Source organism: Poecilia reticulata, linkage group LG1 (genome assembly GCF_000633615.1).
Source record: "Poecilia reticulata strain Guanapo linkage group LG1, Guppy_female_1.0+MT, whole genome shotgun sequence".
NCBI lineage: Eukaryota > Metazoa > Chordata > Actinopteri > Cyprinodontiformes > Poeciliidae > Poecilia > Poecilia reticulata.
This window is the reverse complement of record NC_024331.1, coordinates 18,331,055-18,353,318: the sequence shown is the minus strand read 5'-3', so window position 1 is coordinate 18,353,318 and position 22,264 is coordinate 18,331,055. Positions and strand designations below refer to the sequence as shown.

Genomic DNA, 22,264 nt, shown 5'->3' with positions numbered 1-22,264 from the left:
TACACATATTTATTAGTGGCACCCACAATTTTGGAGGCTGCTTTAAACTTGCACGTTTGCTTTTCAGTAACTAAAAGATTACATGAATGAACAAAAAATGCAAAGTATGATTGTGCATTTTCTTTTATTATCCTTTTTTTTGTCAGTAAAACATCTGTTATGGGTGTTTCTTTTTTCCTAAAGGCCTTCTCTTTATTTTGTGTTCAGAAAGTGGTTTGACAGTTCTAGATTTGGTTATTTGTTTGTGTGTTTTCATTTCCTACAATATAAAACAAAACAAAAAATTAATTTACAGATTTTTTTTTTTTTGTTTGTTTTTTGCAATACTTAAACAGATTTAATGGAAACAAATATTTTATTAATTTACCTGGACAATAAAATCAGAAGAAATCAGAAGAGGCCTTATAGAGTTCTGTAAAATACTAATAATTTGTAAACAAAATGCACAAACTGGAGTCCCTAAGTCAAAGCCAAACTCACTGACGTTCACATCCTTTCTGCCTTTCCAGCAGCCCAAACTGTCAGCCAAGGCCTGATGCTAGACTGTTACCTTGCTTGAGTTTTGTCTGCAGAAGACTGTTTGCTCCTTCATCTGAAGCCGTTTTCTTCTTCCTCTGAACTCTCGTTGTTGCAGCTGGATTACACCTAAACATCAGACTGTTTTCCTTTAACTCGTGCAGAAGTGAAACAGCAGGAAGTCTAACAGTATCTAAATGTGGCTGTTTGTGTAGTACTTCAGATTAATATTATTACTACATGTGATGTACTTTGAGGGTATATTTGTGCAACTCTACCTGCAGCTCCTCAGTGTGTCGTACGCATGTGTGAGAGAGTTTTTTGTGAGGCTGTGTTGTTAAAATTGTTGCTTATTGTAAGTATTTATGGTAGCCGTCATAATGTCCTTTGGGTAAAAATACTCAGTTTCATGTATACCAAGTTATTTTTTTATATCCTATTAGAAATTGTAGCTATTATGAATGGAGGTCATGTTTTTTTTTTATCTATTTTTGTCTAATTTGCTTTTCGGTGTCAGGCTTACTCCCATCAAATACATGTGATCAACAAAAATTGTTTTTGATAAAAAAAAGAAATAAACGAATTAATATGCTACAATCAATTCACATGTCTCTATTTTCTTTATTGTGTTGCATTGCTTTAGGTGTTCCTTGTAGTGTAAATTCACAATGTGCTAAAAACTCCCACTCATAGGAATCTGTCACTCTGAGTACAGATTCCTATGAACCACTAACCCAGAAAGCTCTTCGCACATTTCTAGTTTACCATCAGTGTTGTAATTTGGCTTACAGCTGATTGTGTCGACCATCCTGACTTCCGACATGCCATTCGTTATGACTACTCGAACTTTTCCCACATATCTTTACATGGCAGCCAGGATCCTAAAAGTGTGTTTCAAAAAACTTTTAATGACCTTATAAATAATTGTGAATTATCTTATTGTGTTTTCATAAATTGAAAAATTTTTTCATATGTCTCCCCATTTTGCTTGACATGCAAATGCACATTGGAAAACTCAGTCAGTGTGCAACTGACAAACCTATTTTATTTTAAAATGTATTTGTTTATTTATTTTTGCACTTTTGGCAACACCTGGAGGGAGGGCACCCAGAGCATGGAGCCATGTGGCTCATCATAAAGGCTCAAACTCTTTTCAACCATAGATTTTACTGTACCTGTATTTTATTTACGAATGTAAAATAGGAAGGCTAAATACATGTGCAAGTTACGCTTTTGATATTTTTATTTGTAAGATTAAAAAAAAGATCTTAAACTCATGTATAATTTCCCCTTCATTTCAATATGTCAGTGCCCATCCATTACTTTGTGTTAAATGCAGGAACATAGTTTTGCACGGCTCCGCACATATAACGCGAGGTAAGAATCGCTCCACTGTTAGGTTTGCTGCACATTCATCTAAAATTGAAAGAAAAACAGAGGAAAAACTGAAATCAACTTATGGCTTTGAAATTGCTCACAGTATAGGAAAAGTGCTTGGAAAAGTAAACGCAATTGAGTAGCATAAATGTAACTACATGCTACCCAACTCTGGTTCTAAGCATCATTCTATATCTGTATTAAGTTAGATTTAGTTTGCAATAATAAAAAAAAAAGAATGATGTAGCAGCAACTAATAGCTGCAGCTCAGAAGCCTTACATTTTATCACTAAAATAAACTAATTCATTGTACAAACATGGCCTCAGTAATTATTCAAGACTATTTTAACTCCCGTTTTGCGTTTGCATTATGGTTCTGCTCTGTGATTGGTCGGGCCGGACCAGCACCCACCCCCTCCGCTGACCACTCCCCATCCGTGTATTTTTCCACGTGACTCTTCTGCTGAACGCTCCTGTAAAGTTAAAAACAGACTTTGTTTATCTTGCAGGCCGTTTGCTGAAATCCAACCCCGAGCAGCAAGCTAGCCCTACTTCCCCGACGACTTTATTTTTTCCGTCTTAGCCACTGACACTTCACTCTGTAGCATTTCGACACTCTATGTCTTCTTCTTCTTCTTTTTTTTTTTTTTAACCCATTTGGAGCTCTTAATCAGGGACGGTGCACCACGAACGAAAAGAGGAAAACAGTTTAGGCATTCCAGTTTTTCTCCACGTATCTCAATCTGTGCGGACAACTCTTGAACGAAACTAGAGCAGCTTTGTTCCGGAGGAGGGGGATCTCCTGCCACTGATTGCAGCCCAGCACCGTGACTGTGAGGTGGGTTTTTTTTTTTTTAAACCGAGCACTTGAAGAGCGCCATGGCGACCCAAGTGGATGCGTGGTCCTCCGCGCCTCAAGCCGACGGTGAGTACGTGATCTCAGCCTCGCGTTGTGTGGCGGACTACGCGTGGGATGAAAACCTTAAAAAATCGGCAGGCGAGGTGGCGTTTAAAACTGCAAGACGGGGCCCGCAGACGTGCTTTCCACGATGCATTGTGTCCGTGCATGGGATGGGCTGCAGCGCCAGCCATGCTCCACCATGTGCCCTTGTTGAAAACACACACGCATACACACGCGCACACACACACACACACACACACACAGCAACGCACCGTGTACGTGTGGGACGCGCTGCACTTTTTGGCAGATGTACTCTTTTTTTTTTATTGCACTCAAGCCGCTGCTATATTGCTTCGACGAGTTTATTCTATTCGTGGCAACTGTGTTTGTTTGACTCGTCTTGCGTTTAATCCTGCCACGGTTTTTGATTGGACGAGGCCACTTCCGCTTTGCACTCGAGATTGCACACTCAGATCTTTGCGTTTCCATTTTAACGTGTAGTAACGATTCCACCACGCACGACGAGAGCCAGCAGAACCAGCAGGTCCTTTACCGATGTAGTTTTTTATATGCAAGAACCATCAAGGCGCACACGGAGACCGTTTTCTTGTTTTTTTTCGTGCACTCCTATTGCAATCATTAACGTACTGCAGATTTATATTGCTTTCATGCCTAACAGTGATTTTTTAAATATATGTAAATATCTATTTTTTTATTTGGGGAGGGAGTCAAATAAAAAATACCATCTAAAATAATTCATTTAAAATAAATAAACGATCTTCATAATATCCTCAAAACTGCTTGCACAGCAATAATACGGTTTCAATATATTTTCTTTCTTGTTGATGACAAAGCTCCACATACTTGTGCCTCCATGCTCCCTCTTCTTTATGCCAAGAAATGACGTCAGCACGTATATCCCACAACAAGAACCACCGGGAGAAGGCTTACATAATCTGTGATGCTGTGTATTTAAACGTTGCATAATGAAAGGTATATCCTGGTGCTGTCACATGTAAAGTTAGATGCAAAAGTATCAGCATGAGCTACATGGGTTTTCAAAAATATTTTACAAATAAAAATCTGAAAAGTGTGGCACGTAGTTGTATTCAGCGTCCCTTTACTGTGACACCTCTGCTTATAATCACGTGCAACCAGCAAAGCAAACCAGGCGAGGAGAGAAATTGTCAGCACCTCACAGTAACTCTGGAGGACCTGCAGCGAGCCGCAGCTCAGGTGAATGAATCTGTTTACATGAAGGCCATTAGTCACATGTCAAGAACAAGTTATTGTAAGAAGAAAGCCACAAATTTCCCTCGTTTTTATTTTTAGTTTTGTTTTTGTCAACCACACAGGTGTAGAAGAAGATGCTGTGGACAAAATTAAAGTTTTTAGCCCGCAGGTGTTGTAAAGCTGGCATCATTCCCTTTTATGAAACGTGGTGGCGGCGGCAGCATCATACTCTAGGTAGAGGAAAGCAGCTGGATTTGAAATAATTCCTTGGCCAACAGGAAGATCGCTGCGCTGAATTCGTCTACTATTACTGTTCTCAAAAGAACGGTGTGGGGAGACTTGATTTTACCTGAGGATGATGAAATGATGATGTCCGAACTCGAATGTTCTCTTCGGCCAGATTCAGTCGATGAAGCACTCTCTGTTGTTGTTGTTGTTGACATGCTGTCTAACAGTCCATTGTCTGTGGCTGGACGGCGGCCGGCTGCTCCTTTGTACAATATGGGTCAGCATGGACATCCAGCTCACCCAGCAGCGGGTCAAGCTAATCGTACCTTAAAGACGCTTGTTATGATTTAATGGTTTTAGTGTGACATGTAGTGGGTTACTGTTAATATTAAATGACATTCTTTAAAATGTATTAATGAAAGCCAGTCACTGTGATAGCGTTGTGTCAACAGCCAAAGTAATGTGATTACACATGTGGCTGGACGAGATTAATTGTATGATAAACTTGAGCATAAATGCTGAGACCAACAGACGTTTTTGAAGCGTCAACTATGTGATGTCGATGCAGTTAAAATGTGAGTGCAGTTGAACATGTATCCTGAAGCCGGTGACATTTTCCTCTAAGGAGTGCAATTAATATGAAGAATAGCAGTGAGAGCAAGAGCCTGAGCTGGGGGGCTGCACCACGCATCGTCAGGATGTCATCAAAACGGCATCGCTCTGTGCAATCGCACCCCTGCACATGAGCATGATGAATGCAGTAAATGAGGTGAAATTATATCCCAGGCATCATGAATTCAAACCTTGCATGTCATTAATAAGATGTTCAGTCTGTTGGAAATTCCTATATGTCACACGTGTTGCAATGTATACGATGAAGTTCCCACAGAGCATTGAAGAGACCATTGAAAAAAAGAGAGGAGCAAGGAAAATGCAGGTTTTTTTTTTTATATATATTCTCAAGTGATTTCATCGTATTTTCTGGGAATAGTAATGCCAGAAGATAATTTTCTAATACAGAGTTCCAGCCTTACTCATTTGATCCTCCAGACACCAATTCATGATAGGTGTTGCTGTAGACGGAGAGGCTGAACAAAACTCTGCAGAGGGCAACGACTGGCTTCAGAACTTATATTGATTCCATGGCTGCTTCCCCCTTTCCTCTTTTATTAGCTTCTTTGTAAGCTTTGCCTTAAATAAATAGTTACATAAAATATAAGGACGGCACTAGCGCATTCAGTTTTGGACAAAATACAAAACCAGCGATGTACGCAGGACAGACACCCCTTATGCAAACAAAATATGGCTCCAGAGCAATGTGATTTTTTTATTTTCTTATTTTTTTTCTTTCTTCCCACTAATGTCGCTGGAAAGATATTCAATAACGTATACTTCAGTGTGCATACGTAGTAAAACAAGGCTCATCAGAAATCTCTCTCCATGCCACTCATTCTCAGCAGCAGTGACGGGTGTGGCAGCAAACGCTGCAGGTCCTTTTTATAAATCATTTTCTTTCTCCTAAAGGAATGTTTTCACCAGACCGTGTGGTTGTAATTACGAGGTTCCACAAAAGTGAAGAAATTACACTTTTCTTTGGCTTTTCTATTATCTTGCATTAGTCGAGCACACACCTCTCTGCTATCCATTAGCAGTATCATCTCCTGATTCTTATGCGCGTTTGGAAAACCTCATTAACAGATAGTTTTACTCAGTTTAATCTTTTTGTGTGTTTCAGAAATCCTATCTTTTTCTTCCAGAGTCCTTCTATTAGCCTGCGTCTTCTGCTCCCAATGTTGGACACTTGCTGACTTTTCAGCTGGATGTTTAAGTATAATATACAAACCCCCATTTGTGTGAACGTTGATGGTAATTCCTTCAATAAACGTGTCTGCATCTTGGAAGAAACCGCTGTAGATGTCAAGTCCGATTTCTCTGTGGCCCGTTGAGTACATTCTATGAGCATCTTGGTTGTAAACCCCCCCCCGCCCGCCCGCCTTGTCAACCTTTGGTCCACTCATGCATTAATGACATGTTTGCTCACAGTGTCTGAATCCATTTAGTCCCACAAGTATAAGAATGGCAAACCCATCCTTCCTCTGTCATATCTCAATCTGCTTGGGGAAGTTGCTGACTAAATCAGGCCTGTACCCAGTTTATCTGTTCTCCCCTAATCATTTACATGCAGTTTCTGTTTTTTTTTTTGTTGTATGATTCTGTCTTGTCAGACAGAGTCACCCCACAAGCTGACTTGATAAATTTCTTGAAATAAAGTTACAAGTTTTGACAGTAAAAGCAAACATTTCTTGTCTGGTACCTTGTGTGGTCTTTCCCTCAGTTTTCAGCTGTTAGCACACAAGTTTAGGCTGTTTCGTTCAAACCTGTATTTAGGGGAAAGATTTCCATTCTGGCTCCCTTTCATAAAGGCCTGACAGTTAAACCCCAAAGCACATCCACACCCTTCCTCCCATGTCTTATAGATAAAGCAGAGAGGCTGCTTTGCCTGATTTAAAAAAAAATATATATATTATCTCAGCACAGACTCATGGGTTCTGGTTTTCTTTTGTAGCTTTAGTTTTCAGCATCGTGCCTAATAACAGTATTATACCCCACTGTCCAACTGGCTCTTACAAATAATAAATTCCACAAGTTTAATCAAACAGTTGAATTTTTCCCTCTCTCTCTCTCTTTCCTTGGAGAAACCAGCAAGTGCAAACAGAGATACTGTAGTTCTGATGCAAGTACTGTAGTACTATTCTTTTTATTTAGCTGCTTTCTGTCTCTCTTCAATTATTTGTTCATGAAAAAATTTTAAGTTGTAAGGAAAATAACCTTGAACCTATGAACAGTACAGATGCAGTCCTCTGAGATTTATAACCCAGTTCAGTTTTTTTTCTTATTACAAAGCTTCTTAAAATTTTTTTCCCTGTATTCCACTTTGTGTGTGTGTGTGAAACGAAGGTTTAGTTCTAGAAAGAAAAAGACAAACATAATTAGAAGTTGACCGTTAACTGTAGCACTGACTGGCATGGCTAACTGTAAACACCGGTCTGTGTGTACTAATAACCTTTAAGGTCCATTCTGGGTTTGTGCTTCTGACCTCCTAACATTGTACAACTAAGATCAACAATCACAACAGCTAAAGTTTTTGACCATATCAAAATGTCTTCTGAGAACTAAAAGTGATTAAGGTTTTTCAGTCTGCACACAATCCGGTTCTGTGGAATAACAGTTAAATTCACCTTCACATTTTAATTCCTTTTTAAAGACATATCGCATTTTCTCCGATGAGGGATTTTGTTGCTTTCCTCGTGTAAAAAATATTCTCCTAAATTAAGACATTTTGCACATTAGCTTTTGCTACTGAATCAGAAGTTTAAACAAAACGGCCTCATTGTGTTTATAAGTCATCTTCAGACATGTTTAAAGGCCATGCAGGAATAATAATGTTTACTAAGCCAATGTGTGTCTCTTTCAGCTACAGTCTTTGGTTCTTGACACCAGCCATTTGTGTTCGTAAACATTTTGAACTCTGATTTCACTTGCATAGATGTAAATTTCCTCTTCCAACATAAATCTAACATCCTGTTTTGTGCTACCAGTTTTGCTGTTTGTATGGTAAAGTTTTTTTTTTTTTTGAGCAGAGGAAATCTATAAACAGCCCGTATGTATATTTAGAGCATTAAAAACTGTCGCTATGCGAGTCATGTGAAACTTCTGCCCCACTGACTCCCTTCTCATTCATAAACACTCCTACTGCATGCACGCCTACATCCAAACACTTTAGCAGGTTTGCAGGCTGTGCAGTCTTCCCACAAGCTTTTGCAGATACTTCATTTCCTTGTCCTGCACCTTTGGCACAGAGTGTAAGATGATTAAATGCAAATATGTTTTTTGAGGATCGTTATTCCAATTTTTTGGAGTGCACTTGGTGGCGTCCATCGCTACTTCGCTGCTGCAGTTTCAGCCAACTGTCGGCGACACGCAGAGCTGCCGTCGTGTTGTGCAACTCTCAGCAGTTACGGTCAAGCTCTGTTATCACAGAGCAACATTGTCCTCGCTGTGTTCGGGGGCAGTGTTGTTCTGCTTGTTTTGCAAGGCCCGTCTTGGCAAACGGATTTGAGTTTTCCTGCGAGCTCTTATTTTGCTGGGTGCTCCCTTCCAGTTGGCTGCAGAAGTGGTCTGGCCTGCAGCCATGGTTGGTTCCTAATTTATGACCTTGCTAGGACCTGTAGCCCACATTAGGGAAGGAGGAGGTGCCGAAGGAAGAAATGACACATGGACGGCTGTTTACCGATTTCTGAAGGCCATGGGTGTGGCTGTGTGCTTGTATTGGAGCAGGTTAGGTTAGGTTTAGATTGCTGACTCAACTGAAATCTGCAGTGTTTTTACCTCCTCTTGTGCTTCTTAAACAGCTGATTTAATAAGAATATTAAGATACTTTTACTATCTTATAAAAAATACAAATTGACAGTAAGAAGTTGCAGTGTTTTACTCCGTAGAACACACAATGTTTTTTCCTTTTAAGAATTGTACCACTTTGATTAGAGGTCCGCATTGCTTTCTGGAAGTATTCACTCTTTAAAATGTATTATGTTTATTTGCATTAAAACTCCAAACTTCAGTGTATTTTATTGGGATTTTACATGATAGACCAACAGACAGAATTCATATTTATGAAATGAAAGAGAAAAAAACACGACTGGGCCATGAAACACTTGAACATGCTTTGATTTAAACTGTTCCTTAAACAGCCAGAACTGCCAGTTGCAGTTCTGGCTCCGTTTGTCCTCTTTTTGTTTTGGTCTTTCCATCTGTGTATCAACTCCCAACCAGCTTTCCTGACCTCGCTAAAGAACAGCATTCTCACGGTACAATGTCGCCACCACATGATGTGTAGTACTTCCATTACATGTAGCATTTTCCAAGATCAGCACAAACTCCAGGACATCTTTCACCAGCGTGTTTCTTTTTGTCACGCTTGTATAAAGACTAGATTGTAGATTAACAACAGGTTCTTCTGGAGCTGTGGATTTCTGCAGCTCCTCCAGAGTTGCCAAGTTTGTGGGGGGGGGGGGGGGGGGGGGGGGGGGGGGTGGTAACAATACTTTTGCAAGCCAGTGTAATTTTTTGTTTCGAAATACTAATTGTTTAATCATTCCCTGCTACTATGATACTAATCTCCCTTAAAATGTACGGTAGGTCTGCCCTGTTATTGAAAGTGCATTGTTCTGTTGTCAAAATGCACGATGCACAGTGTGGAAAATTATGAAAACATGCAATTGCAATGAATGTTTTAGATCACGTTGTCTAAGGCCTTCAGTGCATATTCAAGCTCTCATGGAAAAGGAAAACGATTGGTCCAAGGACGTTAGGTATTTGTTGGTTTTTTAGGATTTTGTTTTCCTGAAACCGGTCAGCTCTGCTGTGCAGCAGACCAAAGGGAGAACCATTTGGAGGACAGAGGTTCCTTTAAAATGTTCAGTTTACCTCCGCGTGCCTTTACAGGCTCTGCAATTTGCTATTTGAGGGATTTGGGTTTTAATTACATCTTGTTCCTGTGTTGCCTCATTGCTGCGTTTCATGCCATGTGATCAAACTTGCATCCACCCATGCCATATGTAGTCGGCTCCAGTTTAAAAAAAAAAAAAACTGGTGTCAGCATTTCTCCAGCATGTGCTGGCTTCTCTCTCTCCCCCCCTCCCACGGCTGCAGCTGTGCTCCTCTCCTCTCCGTGCTGTTCTACACACTTTAACCTGACTAAATATAGGATTTCACCCACACAAGAGTAGTAGTACGTTAACTTGACCCAATGCATGACTGTATATGAAGCTGAGTTTTCTCGACCACGTGTTTTAGCTTGTAGCATTTGCTAAAATTCTTGCTATCGTTCTATTCTCTCTAACTTGAGCTGATTTTATAAGTGACCACAATTTCAACATGCAAGCGTACCTAAAATCCCACTGCAGTAAGAACAGTTCCTATCAGAAAAAAGCTTATGTTAGCACATTGCGCACAACAAAACCAAAACAAACCTCTCGGCTTTTAGCAGAAGTGAAAAGAGTTGTTTGACTGTGTTGCAAACCTGAGCTTACAAATGGAAAAAAAGTAGGCTTTAGGGATACAGAAGTGGCGTCTTCAATCGTTGCACTTTTTTCTTCGGGTTCGATTCAGTTACTGTTTGCACACCAAGCAACACCAAGCCCTTTTGCATACACAGCTCTACACAAAGGTCAAGAGCAGTGGTGTCTGAAAGAATGTGGAGTTTGGGAAGGCCAGACAAGCAGTTGGGATGAATCACAACTGCTTTTGTGATTTATGACCAGTTTGATACTTAAAAATCTTTTTTTCTACCACAAAATTCTGGCTTAGTCTGTGCGACTCTACTTTTGATAAAATTAGTAAAATTCCTGGTTTCTAGCCACAGCGGCGGTTACTTCGGATCACCAGCCCGAGGCCAGCTGTCCCTACAGCGATGACGATGATGGACTGGACGAGGCGGAGGTCAATGGCAACTGGACGCCCCAAGAGAAAGCACTCCACGAGGCTCGCCTCAAAGCCAAAGCCAAGCGTCGCCTGCGCAGGTCCTCGTCCCGCAACTCGACGAGCGAGTCCGTCTCAGAGTCGGGCGAGACGCCAGGAGGCGACCCGCACGCCGCGAAGGGCAAAGTTCACAACAACGACCGCAAGTCGAGGACAGGCAAAGGCAGAGGCTTGCCAAAGAAAGGTACATATGATTGTTGATCAGCTTCTGGAAATGTTCTCGGATCAAATTCAAAGTTCGTTTTCTTCATGTGGCTTGACTTAATTTAACTGAAATTGTCATGACTTCCTTTTGTCAACTGGGCAAATTACGGGATAAATCCCTCGTTATGTTTAAGAACTTCCTTTAGTTTACTTTTTTGCTGTGTTCAGGTGGGGCAGGAGGTAAAGGAGTTTGGGGTGCTCCTGGGATGGTTTATGAAGCTGAAGAGCCGGACGTACGGGACCCCAACTATGATGAAGCTGCTCAGGTCAGTGGGTCTCTATGGGGATGCCTCTTTCCTCTCTCGGGTCATTTGTTTATCCAGACATGGAACATTTACCTTGTCATCTCCATAAGTTAATTTTCTTCGATTTCGTAAGAAGTCAACTTCTGCAGTTCATAAGATCATATTAAATTTGTTGAAGCATCTTTGAACTCAGTATGTTCTCACTAGCTTTGTTGTTGACCAGAGATCTCTCATCAGAGGTTAGAGCAAAACAAGGGCACCTTTTTCTGATACTGGTATAAAGAACATGCCAACGTTCCCATTGTAACATCCCTGCTCTCTTTGCTTAAAGCCAAAAGAGCTGCTCATTTCTTTGTCTCCTACTCACAATAAAATTTTCCTGAACAGTAAAAGTTTTGGAGTAGAAATTAAACAGAGGCATAAATTGATTTTCATACCTGAAGTACATTCAGATAACTTTGCGAAATTGCCTGTTACTATATTTTCCCATTAATCAACATATTTATTCATATGCTAGTTTCATTCACAGATGCCAGATTCACACTCTCTCTCTCTCTCTCTCTCTCTCTCTCTCTCTCTCTCTCTCTCTCTCACACACACACTCACACACACACACACACACACACACACACACACACACACACAGGTCATTGAAAAAAGAAAAGTAATGACATTGTTGGGGGAGTAGTATAAAAAAGACCACTAGCATATCAACAATTATTCCCATGTCTGAACAGCAGCAGCAGTGGTGGTGGTTTGTTGTGGACCTCCTCCTGCACCTGCACAAAATAATTACTGTGCTTGTTTTTTGTGTTCTTGTAATAAAACTAGAGATCCGGCTGCGGTCGTAGTTTGTACGTGTGATTATCCTGGCAGAGAAGACACATAACACTGCATGTGATTTGGCCAAAGCTCATTACCAAACACGCCGACTCGCTCGATTGTTTAATCCAGATGGCCCCGTCCCATCACAATCAACGCTGTTTTTAATCTTTAACCCCGGTTATCACATGAATGCGGGATGTGATGCTGCTGGGCTGGCGTGTTTGTCTCCCGGCTTCCATCACACAACTGCATTTACCGGCTGGGAACTCGGCTTCTGTCTGGTTGAAAAAAAGAAAGAGAGAGAGAGAAAAAAAAAAAGATCCTGATAACGGTTTTTGGAATTGGCACAGAGAAGCTGGTTTGATTTGGCCTTGACCGGTGCACAAAGTCAGTTCAAATATGTTGAAAGGGAGCAGGGACGGAACGGTACAGAAAAATAAACGGGTGACACGAGCGGTCGGTTTGGCCTTTGAGTCCGACTGCGGAGTACATCAAGGATTTCTGAACGCCACAGGATCATCATGTGCTTGGGAAAATGTCAAAGTGTGTGTGGGGGCGGGGGGTGACTTATTTGGAAACTTTTACAGTCTTATAATAACAGAAAAAAATAAATGTGCCCTGCAAAAGTTTTTACACACCTTGATCTTTTGCGCATTTTATCACATTGCAACCACAGACTTCATTCGGTTTTACTCATATTGTAATGAAAATCTGAAAGGTGTGCTAATCCAGTCACACACCAACCCTGAGCCAGACCTTTGTAGAACCACCTCTCTCTAAAACTGAAGCTTCAAATAAAACACCTTACAAATAACATCTTATGTTTATTTGTAAGTCTTCCCCCAGATTCTCCATTGCATTATACACCTTGACATCAACTATTCCACAGCAGCTCTGGTTGCATGTTTATGATTGTTTTGCTCCAGGAAAGTGAACCTCCGCCTCAGTCCCGACCAGGTTTTCTTTCTGGATTTTTTGTTGTTGTTTTTAGCTCATTGATCTAAATGAAATAGCTCAAGCTCAGTCAGATTCGATTGAGAGCATCTGCAAGAAGCTATTTTTGCAGATTCTCAGTCGGCTTTAGATCTGGACTTTGACTAGACCATTCTAAAAGTGAGCCACCTTTAGAGTGGTCGTTCAGGTCTTTTTGCTATATGTGGCGCTAATTCATCGTTCCATCAAGTCTGACTAGCCTCCCTGTGTCTGCTGAGGAACAGTATCCCCAGAGCATGATGCTGCCACCACCATGTTTAGCTGCACATCACTGTGCGATGTGCAGTGTTAGTTTTTCTCTACACAAATCGTTTTATTAAGCTTTTTATTTTTTTATCTTTACTTGTAAAATGTGGCAAAATGTGAAAAAGTTTTTGGCTTGTGAATACCTTTGCAGTCGACTATAATTATAAAAGCACTTTGTGTACATTTTGGGGGTCATTTGTGACTCATTGTGTGAAATGTGTTTTTTGCCACAGGGTGACACTGTTTACGAAACGGTCGTGCCAGAGGTAGAAGAGAAGGAACTAGAAAAGATGGTAAACCCGATCGTATTGGAGTACTTTGAACACGGGGACACAAAAGAGGTTGAGGTAAACGATTAAAACTGTACATTCCCTTCTTGTTTTTCTACGCGTACGTTGATCAGGCAGAAATGTGTAGCTTTAGCGAGTTTAAATGTTAAGAGATAGTGATGAATAGACTGCATACTTTAATAGTGTGACAGATCCTGACTTGGGTTCAATCTTGGCGGTGCTTCCAGGTGTTGCTGAAGGAGCTCAACCTGGGCCAACATAAGTACGAGTTTACCTCCGTGGCCGTGTCCCTGTCCCTGGAAGGCAAGGCCAGTCACAGGGAGCTGACTTCCCGCCTGCTGTCCGATCTGTCGGGGAAGATGCTCACGCAGGGTGAGATGGCCCACGCTTTCGATAAGATGCTGAAAGAGCTGCCAGACCTCATTCTGGACACGCCAGAGGCCCCCCAGGTAGGCCTGACACCTTGAGAGAGAAACGGTGGCAGCCAGAGCTCCGGGTCTGATCTCGGTATCGTTTGCTTAGAAGGGAGGAGAGGCAGAGCTGGGGCTTAAGACACTTAAAAGATTAAAGATGAACACAGCCCATTTTCATTAGTGTTTTTTTCTTTTTCTTTTTTTCCCCAATTCCATGTTGTAGACTGGGTTGTTCTGCATCAGCTGGGTTACTGCAGACGGTGTTTGTACTGTATAGCATTGTTTAGTGCCAGTTTGGTCAGGTTTTAAGCCATGATCAACTGAAAGTGATCAAACACGGCACTAACTGATCAGAAATTTCAAACAAGACTCGTGTAGTTTTTTAGAGTACAATTAGCTTATTTGTTTTTAAGAATAAAATGCTTTTTTGCAGTGCCTTTTGAACGGTATGCGAATATGCAGTATATCTCATTACATAGAGGTAGTCTTCACTGTTCACCTGCATAATGCATAATTCACCTACAGTTGGTATTGGTTTCAAACACTTTACACTGTGTGGATTTTTTTTCTTTTGTCTCAGTTGAATGGGCTCTAAAATGTAACTCTTTTTGAAAATTGCAAAATTTGCACATTATTTTATATTTTTAACTGACTCTATATATATCAAGAAGCTACGCATCAAACATTGCTAACAAAAATATTGAAATATTTTCTTACGTAAAGTAAAAAAATTGTAGTTGTACTTGAATACAATTATTTGCTACTTGAATATAGCCTTTGTTTATTCTACTACCTCTGTAGAAGCATCAATTAAGTGTTAAAGAAATAAAAAATAAAAAAAAGTGTGATTTAAACAAATCTGGAAAAGTTGAGATTTAGGCATCACCCAGGTCAGGATAGATGGAAAAAGAAAAATGAAACCATATTTGTTTATTCAGACTTTATTTCCTATCTCATTGTCTAGAAGTCGTATCCATCTGACGGATTCCAAATCTGAATATTCTATCATAAATCTGCTGCCATCATTTCTGTTTGAATTTTGACTTTTGAGCCTGGAAATGTGTCTGATTTTCTTCTGGAAGTACATGCCGGAATCTTGGTTAAATGACAGAAATTCAATCCAAAGTTACTTTGCCCAGCCCTCAAACACTGGACCATTTTTTCCCCCTCACTCGTTTTGAAGATGTTCCCTCTTGTTTCTTTCAGATGTTAGGCCAGTTCATAGCCCGAGGCATAGCCGATCACGTACTTCCCATGAACTTCCTGGAGAGCTACAAAGGGAAAGTGGACTGTGAGCACGCCAGGTAAGCCAGCAGAAGTCGCGTTAACCTTATTGTGGCTTTCCAGAAACGTCGGTGGTTGTTAATTTAATAAATAGCACTGTAGACATGGTGGGTATTTTTTTTCTTTTCTCTTTGTGCAGAGTGGCTTTAGATCGTGCTGCGGTGCTGCTGTCCATGAAAAAAGGGATGATTGGTCTCGATAACGTGTGGGGTGTCGGTGGAGGTCTGAGACCCGTTAAACATCTTGTCAAAAAGGTGAGCAAAGACGGAAGTAATGAGAGAATTTCGCTTTTAATTAAAAAGTCATTTAAAATTAACTATGACTCAGTGATTTATTAAGCAGTGTCTAACACCGGGGCACAAAGTGTTCGTATTGACCATGTAGGGATCTTTCTTTGTTGTTGTTATGCAACATAAACAGAAGGCAGAAATGCATGCTGGGTAGAGATCCGCAGGGCAGTGCTCTGCTGGACTGCTGTGTCAGCAGAGCGTTTTGTCCTCTCAGGAGTGTCCACGTTAACAACAAGGACACAGGAGAGGCCAACGCACCTTCTGTTTGTGTTCTGCGGCTTTGTTTTGATTACAGTTGCCGCTCCATCATCAGGGCTTTTTTGGGTGATTTGAAGTGACGGCCCGTCGCATTGTTGCACAACTTTCGCAAGAGCTTGTTCTGAAATGAAGCAATGGTTGTGTCAGGTTGTGCTCTCAGAGTATTGTGTGGCCTTCAGACCTTGGAACTGTCCTGTCCAGTTTTGATTTTTTTTTTTTTGGCTGAGATGAGTGTAGGCGCAGACGACTCACACTCTCAGGAGCTTCAGGATAGTTTGTTTGGGCTAACCTTTCCAGCGCTCTCTCAAAATCTGTTGAAATGAGTTTATTAATTAATTGGAAAGCAATGAATTCAGATGTTGCATTTTTTCTAGTGTATTAGTGGCAGATTTGCTGTAAAAAGTGGGGATCATGGATTGTTTCCCTATTAAACTAGCTGTTGGACTTTCTCTCTCCACATTCATTCATCATTCCCATTGAGTCCTGTGTCTTTGGCGTCGACATTATTGGCCCAGATTATCTGGTAATGCTAGAACGCCCAATTAAAATCTCCCCAGAGGAGTAAATAGTCTCACACTTTTACACCCAACTACACAGCGCTGCTGACTCTTCAGCAGATTACTGATGGTCATCTCCCATTCTGCTTGCATTCTCCTCCCCAATCAACACCATAATGTGCGTTGATCCCTCTGACACAATAACATGTGGGATATAATAAAGGATCACCTTTGATATAAGATGCTAATGTCTGAAATCTCACAATGATTGGGCTCAGCTGGAACTTATTGTAGCTTTTCAACGATATTTTAAGATCTTTGATAACTTTAAACCACTTGGAAGCATTGTTATAACTCGGAAGTTTTGAAGCATGTTGCAGATATAACACTTTTCTCACATCTGAACCAGTGGCTAATTCCTGCATAAAAGGATTCAAATGAAGTATCTTGGTTTGATCTGACTTTTAAGCATAGTCTAAAAAAAATTTGCAATTGGGTTGAAGTTGGGGTTGTTCCAGCATATTGTGAAGCGTGCTTTGTAAATACCAAAATCAGTTTTTGTTTGTCATTGGAATCATTTTTGTCCCAATTTCAATCATCTGTTGTTAAGTGTATTCTTACCCTTTCAAAAATATCATTCGGTGAGTCTTTATATCTTGTTCAGCTCCAGTTGATGCGTTAGACTTGTTCCCTGGTTCCTTCCCGCAACGATTTTAGTTGTCCAAGCAACGTCCACTCTGACTGATGTCCCCATTTGTGTTTGCTGCAGATGAACCTTCTCCTCAAAGAGTACCTGATATCCGGGGACGTGTCCGAGGCAGAGCACTGTCTCCGCGACCTGGAAGTCCCTCACTTCCATCATGAGCTGGTCTACGAGGTATTCAGTCAGACTCGCCTCCGTTTCTGGTGCTTATTTGTTCTCCACCAGTTTATTACAACACGTTTCAAGCCGAGACGTGATGAAAGTATTTCTTTTTCTTCCTCGCTTATGTCTTGTCAAGTAAACCGAAGACAGAGCTGCACTCATGAATCTCTGCTTTTAATAGGATTCCTGTTTTTTCGCCAAGGACATTGTGTGTTTGGCTGTTACTCTCATTTTCAGTCAATCTGATCTCGAAGCCGAGTCCAAATTAGTTCAAAATGCCTGCAAGTGTAAATCCAGCATTTATTTGCCTTTATCAAACACACTGGCAAAACGTTCATTTCTGAACTGGGAGACTTCTGTTTTTGTTTTTTTCTGTTTTTAATTAAAGCTGGCAACTCACATTTAGAAGATGTGTGTTCCTGCATTTCCCATTTGAAGTTTGGCTCCTACCCAAAAATACTGAAATATCTGATCAAATCTAAAATAATCATATTAATGCACACAATTTATGTCAAAACTGCTGTATGTACAAGACAGAACTGAAATGGTGTCCCGCTCATATCCCTGGCCCAAAATGCAAAAAAAAAAAAAAAATTTACATAAAAATATGCAGTAAAAAGTAAATGTCTGGGAAATCCATACGACAACTCTAAATCTATTCTATATTCTTTGTTCCTGGGAGGATATTTTATATGCACGGTTATAGTTTCAGCATCACCACAAATGTTAAAGTTGAAATCTAATATTCAAGTGTCCTATGGTTTTTAAATGAATCTGCAAACGAGAGGAGCTCTACTGCATTGTGAATTTACCTCTGCGATTACAAAGCGTAAGATGAGGATAATAATCGGGTTGGTGTATTAAATGATGCTGTAAACGTTGCTGATGCAGATGTATGCCTTCACCTGCAGCAGCCTGCCCAACACCTTAACGTTCACATCTCTAGGATCTGGTCCATTATTAAATTGCTCTGTCTTTATCCCTGCCCAACCCTCTGGTCGAAATGTCATCTTGTGAAGGTGGATACTCTGCCACCTTGTGGCGAAAAAGCACAGCTGCCTTCTACCTGCTCACGTTTCTTCTCTTATGCGAGTCTCTGTCGTTCATGTCAGGCTATAGTGATGGTGCTGGAGTCAAATGGGGACACTGCCAGTCACATGATGATGAAACTTCTGCAGTCCTTCTGGAAAACAGGCCTCATCACAGTGGATCAGATGAACAGGGTAAGGGAAACTAAATATGTCCGGATTTTCAGGCTGGGGCTGAAACGATTAATCGGATTAACCGTTATGAATCAGTTATACAAATATTCATCAAATAAATTGGTAACTGATTAATTGTTCACTCAAAATAAGGTCATTTAATGAAAGATCCACACAGACCAGTAATTAAGCCAAAACTGCACAAAAATGTATACATTCTGCATATAAGATATATATATATATATATACACGCAGTATATAAACATGCATTAAAAGAATGCTATGTTACTGCCTTTTAGGCAATAAAATGTTTTTCATATTTAAAAAGAAATTCAATTGTCTGTTTGCATCTTTGTGTATTTTCAATATTGCATAAAAAAGGTTGAAATACTTACATGAAAAATCTACAGACTGTGCCAACTTATTTTATGCAATTAATCATCAGAATAATCAGTTGCACTAAAATTATCGAGAGTTGCAGCACTATTTCAGACTAATACTTACAAACACCTGTTGACGTTCTGCATATTTCTGTGCAGGGTTTCCAGCGCGTGTACGACGAGCTGCATGAGATCTGCCTGGATGTGCCCCATGCCCACCCCATCATGGAGGCCTTTGTGGATCTCTGCTACCAGGAGTCTGTTATCACCAAACAGCTGCGGGACGCCTGTCCTTTCAGGTTAGTTCTTTATCAATCACCTTTGCAACCTTTTTACAGCATTTTGTTATATTTATTCCAGTAGGCCAATTCTTGTTGGTGGGGAAAATAAAACGGCCACAAAGAAAAGCTGCCTTCTGGCCCCCTGGATCGTTTTGTTACTTCTACTTCTACTCCACCATTCAGTTTGAATGGTGGAGTAGAAGAATGATATAAAGTTTGGCTTACATGAACTTTCAATGGTTTGTGTTTGCATAGCATCATGGGAATGCAGCATCAAAGCATCAAAGTCAATCAACCTCTGAGGTGTGCTGCTCTCACCTAGTACTATATTAGAAAAAACGTGAAACTCTATTAGAAAAAGTCTGAATTTGAAACACGATGGCAAATTCAAATCTTCTGCATATGCACAAAGTAAGGCACTTTGATTTGCGAACACGATTAGCAAAGCACAAAATATTTTTTGGTTCAAATTTTGTGTCTATGCAACGCGTTTAACTTGATTTTGTCCACCAGAGGGCGGAAGCGCTTTGTAAGCGAAGGAGACGGGGGACTGATCAAGAACTAATCCGCATGTGGAAAAGCAGGAAGAGGAGGACGAAGATGAAGGGAGGGTGTCTACCTCTCTCTCCGGCCTCCGTTTCTGCCTCCATGTGAACCCCGGCCTGGAACGTTCCTCTCCTGTTAATGTCATTTTACAAACCAGCAGTCACGTCAAACAGAGGAGCTGCCTGGGCGCTGGGCTCCGCTTCAATGTCGTTAATTACAGTTTTTGAAGAATATTCTGTATCTCTGGGGTTGTTGCGACCCTCCTCGCTCGGTTTTCGTACCCGTTATGAATAATTCAAGCTAACGCTGTGGGGAAACAGGTGGTTAAGGCCTGAGTTGTGGCAGGGATAATTTTTTTTTGTTTTTGTTGTTCTACCTTTTTGCCATGCGTTTTTTTCATGCAGGCACTAATAATGAGGGGACAGGTCATATTGTACGGTCAGGGAGCTCGGCGGCAAAGATCTAAACCTGCTTATCCTCTGCCACAGACTATCTGAAATAATTTCAAAGAAATTGTTCTCTGTACATTCTTATTCTTGTTTCTCTCAGTTCTTTAAAAAAAACGGAGCCTTTTTTTTTTTTTTTTTCCGTCTTGGTCGCGTAGACCACGTGTTTACTTTGTAAAGCATCAGTTGCATTAAGGTGTGTTTGGTCACTGTTTATTTGAAAACTGCATTTGAATAGGCATAAATGAATCACCAGTTCTGAAAATCAAATAAAAATTATTTGGGTTCATATGTGTAAAAGATAGTTATGTTAAAAAATAAAATAAAATAAAGCAGGTATTCGTTATTTAGAGGAATAAAGACTTTTGCTTGCAATTGAGTAATGTAGACAACTGCTGTGGTCGGCAGATGAATCTGAAGAAACAGATTAAAGAGGGTAGGAAAATGTTATCAAATTAAGCTGGGATTGGTTTAATACCTCATTGAACTTATTCCAGCACCTTCATACCTTGGGATACAGTTTGCCAGTGAGACTTTTCTACCCTCTGTCAAACAGTTTTACATGTTGACCAAAGTTGTTCTCAATGTTTGAGTTGAAATCTTTCATTCAATAAAAAAAAATGCACAAATTGGTGTTTCTTTTCCTTCACGTTTCATGACCGTCGCACCGAGCAACGGCAAGTTTCAAGATTTTTCAGGTTAGTTTTTGACTTGTACAAGCTGACGGAAAGTTTCAGATAGCTAAAGGATAACACAGGAGTAGTTTAGGTTTTAAATTGTACTCTGTTTAAAACATCTGAAAATGGAAAGAAGATGGCACACACCTACTAAATCATGACCCTAAAAAGGTTGGCTCTGGAGGAGCTGCACAAAAGGGAAATCACTACTTGTTGCTCTTACAAACATGAGAAGTCTTGTTTGCTACCAGCCATTTAGAAGACGGTAAAGATATGACAGAAGATGGCCTATTTACATATATTCTTAGTAAGATGCATTGAAATTTGAGTTTGGCAAAATACGAAAGCTTTCAAATAACTAAATAAGCCATTTCTCAGGTCTCTGAGCTCTTGGCTTGAGTTCAGAATAATAATTTTCTGACTAAAATGATCAAGAATAGAAAACGTTTTGAAATTGTGATTGGCCCTAAAAATAAAACGGCGTACAAAAGAAACATTTCAGGAAATTAAGTTATGCGTTTTAACAACAAAAGAAAATTTTTAGTAAAAACGTGTGTTAATTGTTTGTGGAATGTGCAACAGCGGTTTCAAAAAAGAAAATCCATGGTGCACTTTTTGGCTTTAACTAATAACCCAGGGAGAAAATCCAAGATTTCTCCATGACTGTGCCTTATGATTTAGAGAGACTTCATGGTAATACCCTTAAATATCCAATTTCAGAGGACAAACATGGATTCTAATGTTCCTTGTTTTTGTTCCTGCTTTTATTTTTTTGTTATTAATAATAATAATGACCATGCAGTACATTTTAAAACGGCGCCTTTCTTATATTTGAAGGCTTATAGCAGGTGTGGATGATCCACCGCAACATTTGAGTATGTACACGTCAGTGGAAGCCAGCCGTGAACTAGGAAGTGGCTAGCAGGCTTAGCCAGCGAAGGATCATGAGCAGCTGAGAATCTGCGTGTTTCCACAGGTCAGTCATCCACTTTGTCAATGAACATTAAGCTAGAACTGCAAAACAGAGCCGCATTTACTAAAACTCGGCTTAAGTGAAGATATGTTTTTACGTCAGCTGGCTGTAGTTGTCAAAAACTTGCGTTAGCTTTTAGCGCAGCAGCGTGAAGCATGAACGGTAATACTCAGGCGGGCTACCCGCTGAATCTGTCACTCTTTGTATTTAACGAAGGTTAAATGCACACTCAGTTTAAGTTATAACCAGCTCTACGATGACCTTGCGTATTTGGGGGGCATTATCCACCTTTCTAGCTTAACATTAGCTAGGGCGCTATATAAGGCTCCCAAAGGAAAGGATCGCACAATAGCAGCATTGTATCTATGGGAATGTTTATTTGTTTTAGTAAAATACAAAAACCGTGTGGTCCCAGTAGTGTAGAAATGCCTAGCCAAAGTAATTGAGATTAAAACATCCAGATTTGCCGGACAAAATATTTTTTTCTGCTTACTTTTTGTCCTCATAGATACTTAAAGATCGGCTTTATATAAACACGTTATATATATAAAAAT

General features: G+C 40.3%; 2 protein-coding genes across 2 annotated transcripts in view; both read left to right on the top strand.

Moving 5' to 3' along the window:
* Window positions 1–2,353: 2,353 nt before the first annotated feature.
* Window positions 2,354–20,693, top strand: pdcd4a (programmed cell death 4a). Its single transcript, XM_008411929.2, has 11 exons — window positions 2,354–2,818; window positions 10,674–10,979; window positions 11,168–11,265; window positions 13,542–13,655; window positions 13,826–14,047; window positions 15,218–15,315; window positions 15,435–15,549; window positions 17,110–17,217; window positions 18,318–18,428; window positions 18,947–19,086; window positions 19,582–20,693. Exons 1-11 carry the CDS (start codon window positions 2,773–2,775, stop codon window positions 19,631–19,633), a joined length of 1,410 nt encoding a protein of 469 aa, XP_008410151.1. The 5' UTR covers window positions 2,354–2,772; the 3' UTR covers window positions 19,634–20,693.
* An 899-nt stretch (window positions 20,694–21,592) lies between these two features.
* mogs (mannosyl-oligosaccharide glucosidase) overlaps window positions 21,593–22,264 on the top strand; it is a 6,781-nt gene continuing 6,109 nt past the window's right edge. Inside the window, exon 1 of the mRNA XM_008411918.2 lies at window positions 21,593–21,713. The gene's annotated coding sequence lies outside the window, so the exon portion shown is untranslated. The remainder of the gene's footprint in view (window positions 21,714–22,264) is intronic.